At 34.6% G+C, this 15,209-nt stretch overlaps 1 protein-coding gene across 1 annotated transcript; it reads right to left on the minus strand.

Moving 5' to 3' along the window:
• Positions 1-911: 911 nt before the first annotated feature.
• Positions 912-12,494, minus strand: ANGPTL5 (angiopoietin like 5). The gene is made up of 8 exons (XM_085309023.1): positions 12,266-12,494; positions 10,395-10,542; positions 9,330-9,433; positions 8,666-8,759; positions 7,654-7,754; positions 4,891-5,011; positions 3,675-3,860; positions 912-1,636 (listed from the first exon to the last, which is right to left on the minus strand). Exons 1-8 carry the CDS (start codon positions 12,362-12,364, stop codon positions 1,317-1,319), a joined length of 1,173 nt encoding a protein of 390 aa, XP_085165149.1. The 5' UTR covers positions 12,365-12,494; the 3' UTR covers positions 912-1,316.
• Between the last annotated feature and the right edge of the window lie 2,715 nt (positions 12,495-15,209).

Below are 15,209 nucleotides of genomic sequence, written 5' to 3' on the forward strand. Positions count from 1 at the left end.
TAATGCAGAAACTCTTTCATTTTAGTATCTACCTTTACCAGGTTGCTGGGTYCATGTTGCTGTTAGATAGGGATTGCACTCAATATGCTTGGAGAGAGAGGGAGGCACAAAGAGAGTGTACATAGTATCCTTCCTCCTGTAGTTTTATATATCTTTGGAAAGAAGTTCTAAAACATAGTAATTCTGAGCTGCTGATGATTTACACTCACCATCCTAATRCTTATACAAAGGCTGAGATAATGAAGAGGAAACCCACAGAGTTTTCAACACATTTAATTCCATGTTACTACAGAGTAGATCTATGGAAACTGAAGCAGAGAAGAGAAATAGCTATACATACATAACTCCTACAGAAGGGATAGCATTCCAGAAACACTACTGTACTGACCACATTCACATTTTTGTTGATATAATTCCATTTTTACCGAGAGAAATTCAAACAATTCGCACAATTTAAAATTGATTTGTACAAGTTCAATCTTTTATTCATCACTACATGAACATTCACAAAGTGAACGCTAGTCAGGATGAAGAACACAAGTTCAGGCCCATATTTCCAAAAATTAAAATTCCAAAGGTTATATGAAATGTTTACCCATTTTCTTTGAAAATGTGTTTTTAGTGAATTGTGTAAAAGACAAATCTTAGTAGTACAGCAAAAAACTGATTAGAAAACACATTGATTGTGAAACCTAAGTACAAAATAGAACATAGTTCTTGTATGTAAGTACATACCTTGTTTAAAATCAGGCCCTGAGAGTATACAGAACATTACATATACRCTGACTTAAGTCAGTGTATCTCATTTGAGAAGGAGAATAGAAAGAAGTGCTTGTTCTGGAAAATTAAACTAAGGCAAAGAAAAGGTATTTTTCCAAAATAKGACAGAAACAGCAGGTATATGACTTTAAAAAAAAAATTGCTGCAATTTCTTGGCAATTCAGATGTGCAGACAGCATAGAAAAAAAAGCATGTTCAAAGCCAACATTACTCCCCTCTCTCAATTTGAAATCAAGTGATGTGTTTGTTACAGTCTTTCCAGTGGCTCGGAGCCTGTTTAAGAAACAGCTGAATAAAAGCTAACAAACACTCTAAGCTTCATCCTTGTTTCAAAACTCTATTCTTATGCTCTTCTCACTCAAGTGGGAACACTACAAACATCTATGCTGACATTTCATAATAGAAATGAATAACTATCTTATGAAAATAGCTAATAAAGTTTTAAAACTGAGCTATTTAACTGAAAATGAAAGGCATTAATGTTACCCTGATATGCTATCCCACATAACTGCAAGATATATTTCTATTTCCATAGGTTAATTGAAATATGGATCATAGGTTCTCCGAATTTTCATTGAAACCGATTTAATTTTGACTGGTTTATTGTTCATTGTCCATGTATCCCAGTGAATCCCAGTTGCAAGAAATCTACCTGTGTAACGATGAATACCATTAAGATTTGCAAGGCCACACTGGTTGAACCACCATCCAGTTTTATCACTGAAGTTACTGCAACTTTTTACAGGCTGTTCTTTAATGGTGCACACTGGCCTRCATCCATCATTATCAACATCAAATGTGCTGAAAGGCATTGTATTCTGATTATCTTCTTTTCTGTATCCTCTAAATGCATCACCTAAGTACAACAGATAACAAAAAGACAATTAAAGSGTTATTTGTGCAAAAACACATTTCTTATTTATTGCATTCCTTGTAAACTTTTCCTCTGAATTTATTAGGAAGCTAGATTTCTCAAAGGCTATTCAAGACAGCATCAAATAGTAAGTTGGTAATGTGCTGAAGATGTAGGAAAGAAAAAGTATAGAATGCTGAGAAGTATGGAAGAAGTTTAAATTTGATGAAACATCTTTATTTTGTTGTCCTTTTTTAATGATACACACTACCTATGAAAGTAAAGCCTTCTGTCCTCAAAGACAATGGAAGAACAAATAAGAAAACAAAAAGTGTAATTAACTTCATATATTCCAGTGATTTGCCCAAATACCCAGAATGAGTCATGAGAATTGTTAAAACACAGAGGTCAGTGATTACTGGTTCTGTTGTCTTACCAAAGAAATACTCTTTCTTACAAATATGAGTAGAAAAAGGCACCAACACATTGGCAATAGATGAACATTCTTACATAGTAGTACACATCAAGCAAAAAAAATAGAAAAGAGCAGTAAGACATGGTGCAATGGTTAACAATAATCTTTACACATTTAGTATAGCTAATAGTACACTTACACACTAACAAAGAAGCTCTGTAATTTAATATTCTATTTTTCACAGAATGGTTGAGGTTGGAAGGGACCTCTGGAGATGATCTAGTCCAATTCCCCTGCTCAAGCAAGGCTATCTAAAGCATGCTGCCCAGAATCGTGTCCAGATGGCTTTTGAATATCTCCAAGGATGCAGACTCCTCAGTCTCTCTGAACAACTTGTTCCAGGGCTCAATCACTGTCACAGTAAAGAAGTTTTTCTTTATATTCAGACAGAGCTTCCTGTAAGATCAYCCCTCAGTTTTCTCTTCTCCAGGCTGAACACTTTCAGCACTCTCAGCCTTTCCTCACATGACAGATGCCTCAGTGCCTTCATCATCTTAGTAGTCCTTCACTGGACTCTCTCCAGGAGCTCCATCTCTCTCTTGTATTTGACACAGTACCCCAGATCCTTCTCTGCAGAGCTGCTCTCCAGAAGGTCAGCCCCCAGCCCGTACTGSTGCCTAGGRTTATTTTTCCCTAGGTGCACGACCCTGCACTTGCCCTTGTTGAACCTCAGGAGGTTCCTCTCCACCCAGCTCTCCAGCCTGTCCAGGTCTCTCTGACTGGCAGCACAGCCCTCAGGTGGATCAGCCACTCCTCCCAGCTTGGKATCATCAGCAAACTTGCTGAGGAGGCRCTCTGTCCCTTCATCCAGGTCATTGATGGAAAAGCTGAACAGGATGGGACCCAGTACTGACCCTTGAGGGACACAACTAGCTASAGGTCTCCAGGTAGACTTTGTGCCACTGATGGCAACCCCTGGAGCTCTGCCTTTCATCCAGTTCTCAATCCACCTCACTGTCCACTCACCTAGCCTGCACTTCCTGAGCTTATCTATGAGGATATTATAGGAGACAGTGTTTACACATCAGCCAGTAATTGTTGCACTCTACAGACCTAATTTGTTCCAACCAATTTCTTATTCTGCCCTTGCTACAACACTATCTGGCTATTTTTGAACTAAGCAAAACAGTAACATCAAGAAGACTTCCACTGATACCAGCAAATTGGGGATGAGGTAATGGACATCTAAAGAATTGGACTATTAGATAGATATACGTATACATATAATCTCATATATATTATATATATATTCTCTGAACTTGAATCTATTACAATTTCATTATTAAAGAAGTGTTTATTCAATTATTATTCCATTGAAGACCTTGAAGTAACAAGCTAAAGTGATTTCTGACTATATAAACATTGATGTTGGCATAACCAATCACTATATCATTAATCATTTACCTGCATAAGCATTCACTATGCACATAAATACCATACAAATAGAGAAAACAAATTAGAAACTATCATTTCTAAAGTCATTCTAATTAAGTATTACTTTCTGAATCCTTTTTTTCCACTTTAAGAGAAGGAGAAAATCTTTTATACTAAGAAAGTGGATCTTACCAGCATTTCCTGAATAATGCCCCAAATGGATTTTAAAAGAACAAGCTTCATCCTCAATCCAAAATCCATCATAAGATGCATAAGCATGCTTGTCATTTTCAGATTCCAAATCCACATGAAGACTGAAACTAGATGTTTTTTGATTTACTATATGAAAAATCTTCCTCAGTCCAAGCCAAAATTCCCCTGCAACAGAGATAGTATGTTTAGTCAATAAACTTCTAGAAAAAAGAAATTGTAAAAGAAAATGGTTTCTTCTATTTTTCCTACTTTACTTCCTGAATCAAGTGCAATAATACTCGTCTGACACGCACACGGYCCTTTAAAAGATTAATGAAAGTAAAGAGAAGTCTCCCTACTTCATTGGTAAAATCCGCACCACCTTTTTCCCTGTCAGAATTTTATAAAATTGCCCACATGGTAACTTCCAAGTGTTCATCTTCAGTCTAACATGGAAGGATACAAAAATTGGATGTGCTCTTCGTTTGACTAAACAGAACACTCCTAAAGGCAATACTGACAAGTGATTTGCATTTCATAGAATGGTAACATTAAACTCAGACCCTCTGCTCAAGAGTTGCTGTCTTTGTAAATTGCACTTTTTTTCCATAAAAGGCTGCTCCATATGAACTGTGCTTGCTTGTATAGCTTAAAAGTTGTGTGCTTTCATTGCAGTCCCAGATAAACTCCTGAAAAAGCAACTGTCTTTGGACTCGCTGGATGAAAGTAGTAGTGAAAAAATAATAAAATAATATCACATTTGTGTTGGTATTAGCTACTGAGAGATTTCAATTCTGTTTATAACTTTGCATCCCCTTTAGTGAAATGTCACTGATTTGTTCTCCTTGAAGAAAATATTTTGCAAGTGTGATCAAAACCAGATTTTTATAAGAAAATTTTATAAGAAAAGATTTTTATAAATCTGAAAAAAATGGGGCAATATAATTTCTCAATTATTTCAGAAAGGAAATATTGCATCACATCTTGTGAGAAAGAATCTGAGGCTGGGGCTTGGCTAAACATTCCACTAGTGCAATAATCGTTATTGAAAAGATCAAACAATTAATTTGGTGAAAAAGAAACTCTAAGTATAAATAAAACACTTTTTAAGAAAGAGGTCTAGTCTCTATAATACTAAAAATCCTATACAATGTAGCTCACATACAGACAGCAGAATCTTTGGGTCCAAAGCCTTTAGAATATTTAAAAGTAATACCAGATAGGTCCCCAAATCCATCCAGATATTCAGACCATGTTCTCTGAAATTCAATGATTCCATCAGTTCTTTTCTGAATCACAGTCCATCCACCTCCTTGAAAATCCATRTCACATAAAACCTAAAATAGACATAGGTAAGACTAGAAAATTCTTGAAGTGGTTGTAATAAAAAAATAACATTTTAAATAAAACAAATTTGAGTTTTCAGAGTTTCATTAAGCAATATACCTTTCAAATATTTTAACAAAAAGCCTAAAGAAAATTAAGTGAACTATCAAACTGCATTATTTTCTTTTATATTCTTGTTAGACTGTTTGAGCTAGAGATTTCCTCAACCAGTACAGAGCTACAATGTGATGTCWTACAACTTGGGAAATCTTGGATTCTTAAATAACTCAATGTCATGGATGCTTTGAACAGCCCTTGCAGCACAAATATCTGAATGAATGACAGAAAGGATCATGTGCCTGCAAGAACAACTGGAAGATGATGGGCTGAACTCCCAGGAGTATCACATGGTAATTTCAATCATCCAAGGAGTGTGGGACTGGAATAAAAAGAAATACATATGGTTCCAGAATTAATACTTAGATACAAATACCTAAAACAAATTAAAAACAATCCCACTGTCTCATCCATGTCTTGAGAAGATGATTGCATGCTTGGCTACTCCTCTCAGTGTGTGTAAGAAATACAAACAAGAGCCAGCTTGGTCACAACATCCAACTCTGATCCAATATAAATCAATGGGAGTGTTGATATCTCTTGAAAGGATCAGATTTGGCTGTACATGAAAGGTTATCAGCCAATTACTTTGATATGGCACATTCTWACTTGGCTGCTGTATGTTTACATGAGTAGGTATGTAAGAACAGCCATTGCTGTATAGTTTGTTAATCTCTTATATGCTGGAAATGATGCTGTGGCTTTTCTTTTTGAAAGCTTTATAATATTTTATAAACGTTGCAGCTCGCTGTATACCCCATATTGTGCAAGGTATGAGGGGTGTGACTGTGCCAGGTACAATTTAAATTAAATGGGCATGAGGATATCTCTACTGAATATTTCTTTCCTTTCCATCTTTAGTGTGCATAATGAAGCATATTTCCAACCAATCGTTTGCTTTCTCTGACTTACTGCAAAAAATCGTTGGTTTATATTTACTCATCAAGAATKTTTCAGAAAGTGATCACAATTCATTCTTCCAGAAGTGAAATTGTTTTTAATTACCTCATGTTTGAATGCTCACACAGAAGCCCACTTGGGACAAATTTTCTGAGATGAGAACCTGCAGCTCTGGCTGAAACTAGATATTCTTAGAGCTCCTGGAATTCAGGTTTAAATTAGCATCCAAATGGCATCCAAATCTGAGCTCACTTTAGAAAATATGAGGTTTCAAACACGAAAACATGAAGACAGGATCAAATTTTCTAAATAGCTGTCTTCATTCATCTGATACCTTTATGCAAATGATTCTAAGGCTAAAATTTAGTTTTAATTACATTTAAGGGGTAGTTTATTTTTCACTAATGAAAGAGTAATCATTGAAATAAATTATTTCATGCTGGCCTTCTTTTCTGTTTTTTTTTTTTTTTTTTTTTTTTTTTTTTTTTTTTTTTTTTTTTTTTTTTTTNGTTTTTGTTTGTTTTCTTAGTATTCTGCCTCTGTGTGTTTTTGTTATTTAGGTAGTTTTCAAACCTTCCAAAACTCTTGGCTATCCGCTCCTTAAAATGCATGATTAATAGTCTGTGTATTAATGTCGTGATTCTTTTGTTCATCTACCATTTTCCTTGTACTCTTTTTATGCTTCAATGTATGGAAGGATTTGGACTAATCAGTTTTCTTAAAATAATATTCTTTATTGTTATTCAATGATTTTAATCAAATTCTTATGACTTTTCATTTTGTTTCTTGTTCTCCTTAAGGACCTTTTCCTCTCATATAACTGATTCTCAGTGCTTTAGAGACTGGCACTAACTTTAAATGTGGAAGTGTCAAAAATACTTTTGAGGTGAAAGGAACCTTATCATTTCAGATATATCTGCTAAAAACTACAAGTGGACCAAGAAATCACTTTTCTCACAGAGGTTAGTCAGATTATCTCTCAGTAAAAGTAATTTGTATGAAGTATGAGTATCCTTCTCCTCAACAGGATCCCCCTCCATCAAAGACAAGCTCCTCAATCCAGAAGAAATTCTGAAACAAATGCATTTTGTGCTATGGTTCAACTGTGGGTGAGGCAGACAGCATTTTCTTCATTCTGTTAATGATTGTTTGGTTAATGCTTGTATTGACCTTCGCCTCTCCCTTGCCTTGAAGGAAGTTACTGGTGAGTTATAGATCTTTTCTCCAAGCTCCCTATATTGTGCAAACAGTATGTCCTCTGTTGGGGGAAGAATCAAGTTTATTTATTTTTTTTTTCTTTTTCTTTTCAGGTCGTAACATACTTCTGAAGCCTTTTCATAACAAGTTCAAGCCCTTTTTTGTAGTACTTTGTAGGGTTCCGATTGTCTGGGGATAAAGGGATTCACCCTTTGTTATATACAAAGAAAAACTATAAAGTTAGCTAATTTCTACAAATTTCTTGGTAGAAACTGAGAAAGTCTTCAAAATTATAATAAAAGCAGACATATTTGGATGACAATACACTTCTTATTCATGTGTGGAGAAATAGTTAAGGAAAGTACCTTATATATGTTAAATAAACTATAATGAATATTTTCAAGCAAATTTTTACTATTATGTAGAATAAATTTATTACCTCAAAAGGATAATTTGATCCTTCTGGATGGATAATATACAGACCACTTGGAGTTTTTGAAACTGAACCCACGGTATCTTTAATATCAGTGCAATCCAATCCTAGAGAACAAAATGTTTGATGAAGTTTGTTAGCCAGAATATTTGGAAAAAAAGTAAATATAGGTTAAGCCCAGAGAGGATGAATTTTATTGGGAATGCATGAATGATCTCAAAGTGCATTTTTATCACAAAAAGTTTTAAATCATATTTTATCATAAATTCTCACAACTCCATCAAACTCAGAAAGAAGCATAAATAGGAATTGGTATAGAGAAAGTTCCTTCTAATCTTAACTGACACTATATAGGTCATAAAGATTGTATATCTGGGTCTTATTTTATAGATCTTATTCTTATTTGGGTAACACTCTTACTGAGTAAAAAGACATTTAACCTGGAGAAGGACGATTGCTTCTTGCAAACACTCGTATTTAAAGTTGTAAAAGTCTTTACATCATTTGTATATATAAAAAACCCTTTGCTTCCAACTGTTAAGTTAGATCCTTGTTAAACATATATAAGCAAGCAGTTTCTAATGCCAATAGGGCTGCTTATAGGTAATATTTCCTTTAGTTGAGCTGACACTGCAAAGATTAACTGAAAGTTAGTTCAGCGTACACGTGGCTTCCATCCCATTTTGAAGAAGGATTTTGCAAATCATAAGTACACTTTATTTTATTACAAAAGAAAGTAGTATTTAGAAACATCAGAATACTTATGAACTGATGATCATACTAGGTATTTTGTATAAAAATCAAGTTTTTTTAAAAAGAATGCCTAGAATTATCAGGTTCCAAGTGATTTAAAGTATTGCTTTCAGTGAGATTTTCCAAAGTTTATGTGTGCATATTCACACATAATAAATGCTGAAAACGTAATCATTGTTTACTTTTGCTTTTAATTAGTTCTTTGTCAAGATACTTACAAAGATAAAAAGCAAAAATATCAACACTAAATGGGAAAAAAGCTTACCATGAGATTGAACTGCTTTGTAAGGAAGTGGATCTAAATGCTTTCTTAAAACTTCTGCATTCAAAAGAAGTAGTCTGTTCATCAGTTCATTCACCTGCAAGTTCAAATAAAAGATCTTTAAATAGACTGCAAAGAGAAATTTTGAATTCTAAAGATTTTGACTCCTAGATAAATATAATCTGTAGTTTATTTTTGCGACGTGTGAGTCATAACTTTAATATACGAATGGGTTTGAGTTTTTATTTTTGCATGCATCATTTTAAGGCACAATCCAATTTAATTCAAGAAAAATCCTTCAGTTTGATTAAGGATTTTTATCTCTGCTGATTGTGTGGTGTTTGTAAAACACTATCAAATTCAATGGTAATATAATACATGTCATTTGCACAAATAGAACAGGATTACATATAGCAAACAATGTGTAGAAATGGGCTGTCACTTGTCTTACTGTCATGTTTGCTACTAAGTTAAGTACCAAGTGGTGCTAATCACTCTTTGTAGAAACCACACTCATACCCTACCTAAAGTACAAAGGACAGGTACTAAAGACCTAATTCTACTGTTCCAATAACTCTATAAATGCTTAATTTTCTCCAGTTAGACAGTTAGACAGTAACTGTAGTGCTAACTAAATAAAAATTCATATGATAAATAAAAAATGTACCTGATTAGAAAGGTAATCCAAAGAAGACTGTTGATCATCCATCATGTTTCTTATCATTTTTTTTGTACTTCTTGCATATTCAACAAGAGAGTTCTGCAGATTTCCTTTAAAAGAAGTATGTTCATCCACTTTGTTAACATAAATTTAGAAGCATTCTTTACTGAATAAGTGGCATGCTTATTTATGGTATCTAAGAGAATACTAAAGGTGTTTAACTTCAGGATGCCTAAAAGTGACACCTAAGTAGTACAGAGACCACAGATTAAATCCAAAGATGCTTGGAACCTCAGACTCACTGGCTGCAGTGAAGACATGATGATTCTTCTGAAGATTTGGCTCTTACAAAGCAGAATTTCATCTTATCCTTGGGCTACTTGGATAACCAGTTAATAGGTACTACAGAAATACAAATGCAAATGGCAAAAGATAGATACATTAGGCTTTCTGTCATCCTGTATTTCAATCATTTGCTTTGCTATTTATACTCATGGTCCTGGATTTTGCCCTGATACTAAAAATACAAAAAGTAARCTTGAGAAGTAATTAATACATATTAAAAGATATATGGGAAAGACAAGACTTTTGACAAAATATCCCAAGGCTGTTTACATCACTTGCTGAGTATTTTGTCAAGGCAGTGAATAGAGAATACTGACACATCTTCTATATAGGCAACTGTAGAAGGCAGGCTGAATTAGAGATTTCCTCCCACTTAATTTCAAGCATCTAACTATGATGCCTAAATGAAGGACAGATATCCCACTCTTTCTCTCCAATGGAGAGAGCTACAGACATTCAGAGGAGAACAAAGACTTAGGTGTGCTGAGCTGGTGCTTGGATTTGCCTCCAGTGATTATAAAGAGAGGCTAGCATAATTATACTTTACCTTTGGCCCCTCAGCTGCCTACACTGCACATTTATTTTAACCAATTCTCAGCCTGAGCAGCTGGGTCAAAGACTGTCACGTTAAAGGTAAATTAGCACAGCATAGCATAGCATAGCAAAGCATTACACAGCACAGCATTGCACAGCTTGTCGTTGAGAGTATTCTTTATGAATACATACTGCACATGTAATGTTTTTCCCCTCGTAAAATTTTAGCTTGAACATCACATGGTACAAGGCATTGTTCTTTTTGTTTTGAAATATCTGCAGATTTATTTTTCTCTTCTGCCTTGAGTGGTCCTTCCACAGCTCCAACATTCCTTGTGCCCTGTTGTACCAAACAACGGAGGGGGAAATAAATTGATCATAAAACATAAATAAAATTGCTCAGTCTGCCAAAACGAAGCAGATTACTCCATGGATCCTCCTTTGAAACTTCTTTTAATAAAAAAAAATAAAAAAAATAAAAAAAAAAACTTTATCAAACAATAATTGACAGAGCTAAAATTACACAGCTGTAGGACTGCATCCTGTTGGATGTCTTCTCCTTAGGCATAACTCACAAGGGTATGTCAGAGGTAAAGCGTAACCTCTGTAAGTTTTGAAAGTACTGGTAAAATAGTCTAACTCTGAGCACTGTAAAGTGGAGGCCTGAAATGCAAACACTTTTATTTAGAAAGCTCACATTTTAGGTATCACCATAACCAACAGACATCTCAAATGCTAACAAAGTTATTTTCACTGGAAAGGAGCAGGCTTTTGCATTTTCTACATATCATCAACATAGTTCTACTGGAGATATTTGCACCTGGTTTTAATCTATACACCCACATCCTCCCAAGCAGACTTGCAGACAAACTGAAATTTAAAAAAAAAAAATCTTAAATGCTTTTGTAGAGGAAAGAATATCATGTTCACAGGGATACCGTCATATGAAATAGTAATAATAAAAACAGTGGTATAAGTAGTTTCAAACTACTACACCTCTTGTTTTAAAATAATATTTGCATATTTTAGTATTTTTTTTCTTCCACAATGCCATGTGACAAATCTGTATAAGAAATAAAGGAATTTCCCTGACTCATCACATAAACAAATGCTAAAAGTAATTCCTGAAACATGTGTCACYGTAGAAAACATTACGAAACATATTTTGATTTGAATCTTTTTTTAATTACATAATCTCTGCAAGGCACTGTACACTGTTTGTACACAGTATTTTCAGATGTAAATAGGACCCCTGAAAACAGACTTTAATGAAAAAGAAAAATTATTGGACTTGATTGCATCTTTAACATACTTGTTCTCATTTTCTGCTTCAGATTCTCTTTCTGGTATTGGCACTACACTGGCACAGCACTGAACAGTTATTTCCTGATTTTTGCTTTTAAAAAAATGAAAGTAGAAAATACAGAAAAATGTTAACAAGGAGATTTTACAAAAAGTTCTTAATTATTATTTAGTTGCATCTTGTTTTTCAAAAAAATGCTAGAGAATTTAAAGAGTAGGTTTCCCTAAGTTTGAAATAAGCACAAAATAAAGGAATAACATTTCTATAAGAGTTATAAATAAACATTTGCAACTTACAAATAGAACATTTGAAATAAGTTTTGTTCCAGGGCTTTATCACAGCTACTCTCCAGATGTTCAATCAAATACTGTCAAGCAAATATTTTAGATCAATATTTGTTTTTTGAAAGAGTAGATATGAAGTAGACAATTAAATCTGACCTTAGCAACACAAGAAAAACTGTGACACTGCCAAAGACAATAGAGTTGCTCTGGGTTTACACCGATACAAGTSAGATAAAAATACGGCCTAACAACTGAGCTGTGAATAAAGGACATTATGACAAAAATGATCTGCTTCATATACAAGGAATTGCTACAATTCCAATGCAGCTTCTTCTTTCTGAAAATACCTGATTCTTGTATATTTTCATATCTATCCTGAATAAAGCAACCTACATTTTAAAAACACCTGTCACTGTTCTGAGAAACTATTCAGTTACATTCCTTATCTTAGCTAACAATAGAACTGAAAATCTTACCTTAGAGGAACAAGGTTTGACAATACCCATCGCAGTCTCTCCCCAGCTGAACAAAAAAATACTGAGACAAATAAATGAGGTTATCCTAAGGAGAATCATCTTTTACTTGAAGAAATGCAAACGCTTTGACGGGTTTTGAATTTCTGTGGAAAGAACTGCACTCTCTGAGGTCCTGAGCTAACTATTTGGGAATGTGAACAGCACAAAGAGCAGCCAACACATCGCTCCTTTAATGCCTGCGTTTAATAAAACACATTCCAGTTACACAGTAGATTTTATATACTGCACTGCTTTTAACCTGAAAGGAATTACTGCTTATTATCTTTATATGACTCATCAAGCATAGAAATATTTTTATAGTGATAAGATTGTGTCAGATCTTCTTATATGCTATTTCTGTGCATTGGTGTGTGTGTGTGTGTATGTGTRTRTRTATATATATATATATATATATRTMTGTATGTATTGAGTCTAGGCTAGTCTGTGCTAGTTGAAAGTATTAATCAATGTTTTCATCTTTGTATAAAGGTTTTTATAACTAAAATGAAGCTGTTTACATTGGTCTGGTGGTGGTGCACTAGATCCAGCTGTGGGCACAATTTCAGGATATGGCCTAAAAGCAAATTCCAAATAGAAAACTGAAAAATTATTACTTTAAATAATACTATGTGTTATGTTGAAAATAGTTTACAGATGGGACAATAAAACCAGCAGTATCTTGGTCTCACTGCAGCACATCTTCAAGCATAGAGCTACTGAGAGTAGGACAATCAGTCAAATACATTGAATTTTACCTCTGAAAAACATCAGAGTACAAGAAAACCTTCTGAAAAGGAAGAAAATTAAACATGTAGTCCACAATCCTGAATTAAAAATATGTATTGGGCCCTTACAGCTCTATCTTAAAAAAATGGATCTGATATTTCTCCAGTTTGATCAACCAAAAAACAAATTATTTTGAAAGTTCATAAAAATCCAACAGATTTTCAACTATTCACACACATTTGAGAATTTGTGTGTGATTTGCCAAGTAACTGAAACTTCAACTTCTGACATATTACTGGGAGATATACCGTCTAATGGATAGCCAGAATACAGTGTTCAACATCACCTTACACTTATGCAGTCAGACAATATTCTAAATTTGTCTTGATACTGGCATTCATCTCTATGCCTGTCTGAAGTCAGAATACTCAGAAAATAGCCTCTACCACAATGAGATTTGAAAGCAGTTGAGAGAGGAGAGTCAATCCAGTTTTAAATTCAGTTTTTAATCCATTTTTATAATCTAATGTTTTCTTTGGAAAAGAACATCAGAAAGATATGGAGCACCTGCACCTSACTTCTTCCTGAGAGGAGTACATTCTACTGCCTGTGAAATTACTAACAGCTTTGGTATCTCACAAGATCAATTTTTTAATTTGTTCTAAAGTACTTCACAGCATGTTATATTTTCCCAAAATAACAAACACTAGAATGTAATAGTGCACCAACTGATACTCTCATAAAAAGATGCAGACTATGATTCAAAAGTACACTGACAGGGAGGTAGGAAAGTAGGATTTTCATGGCTACCCATACAAAACATTAAGCGGGAAATACCACTTTTTTTCTTCTTTCTGTACATAGAAATAAGAAAAAAGAACCAAATGTTAGGAAGAAGTGCTTAAAATGTCAGAACTTTGACTGAACTCCTTACCTCTCCTCACTCCATGCAGTGGCCTTCAGTTAACCTGAAGCTTGGAGGAAAGAAAGATATGAGGTAAAGTGCTATAGCAGAACAAAAAGAAAGAAAATGTGTTTCTGTAGCAGCATAGCTCCAGCCTTTACTTCAAGATTTCTAATCAAGTTAAAATCTATTTTACAAAGATTTAGGAACTGATCTTTATCCTTCACTGAAATATCAATCTCTAGCCCACATAAAAATTTATGAAACTTCTTTGAAGTCAGTTGTCAGAGTGGGACCTTCCATTTTGCAACCACATGAGATCAGGCTGCTTCCTGTCCCAGAATAACCACAGAGTTATGGAATATATAGTCCTCAGCTAGTCACCGTCTCATCCCACAAATGGAAAGATGCAAGATTATTCAGCAGGACAGACATTTAATAAACCTAAAAGAGTTATGAAGAAGTAAAAAAGAAAAAGAAAAAAAAAACAAAAACAAAAACAAAAAAGAGAAGCTATATAAAGACTATTTTTAATTCTAAACTTCAGAAGCTTCTAAGATGAAGGTGGCAGGTGCACTGGAGAAGATAAAAATTTCCAATTCTGCCAGGCTCAAGATGACCATGAATTTGAATCTTCCTAGGTGTGACATAGGCTCAAATTCCACAGCTCCACTATAATCCTGCCTGGGGGATCAGGTCTTGATACTGATAAAGCCTTCTACTGCATCCTAAATGAAACAGTGGAAAYGTGGGATTTAAAATGGTTCTGCAGGTCTGAAAGAAAATGGAAAGTACCACCTAGAGGAAATACAGCAGTAACTAGTCTTCTCCCTGTGACACTGAAAAGTGAGTTCAGATGAGGTGAAGAGGGGAATTTGGGGCTGGTATTCTTAACTGGAGATGAAAGACTTCCATTTCAGAGTCTTCTTCTCAACTGCRAAACTGGGATGTTACAAATATTAAGCATGTTTAGTGATCCGAGCCTCAGTGGTCTTGACTGTAACACCTGCCTTACAAGCTGTTACAAGTGTGTTGGGGGGCTGCGACAGAAGCCTTTCACAAGTGCAGAGCGCTATTTTTACCCTCCTAGTCAAAGACATGGAACAGCTGCACAGTGAAAAAGACAAGAATCAGTTTAAACCTCAAATACAACAACAAAGAAATGTCTGGCCAGGAAATAACTAAGGCATTTAGCCTTGTGCTGACAACTCATCCCAGACATGGCAATATCCCAGGACAACAAACTCTGCTTTGCCTGAGGAAACCTCAAAAAAA

This window comes from Rhea americana, unplaced genomic scaffold (assembly GCF_003343005.1).
Source record: "Rhea americana isolate MKP2758 unplaced genomic scaffold, rheAme1 scaffold_29, whole genome shotgun sequence".
Taxonomy (NCBI): Eukaryota; Metazoa; Chordata; class Aves; order Rheiformes; family Rheidae; genus Rhea; species Rhea americana.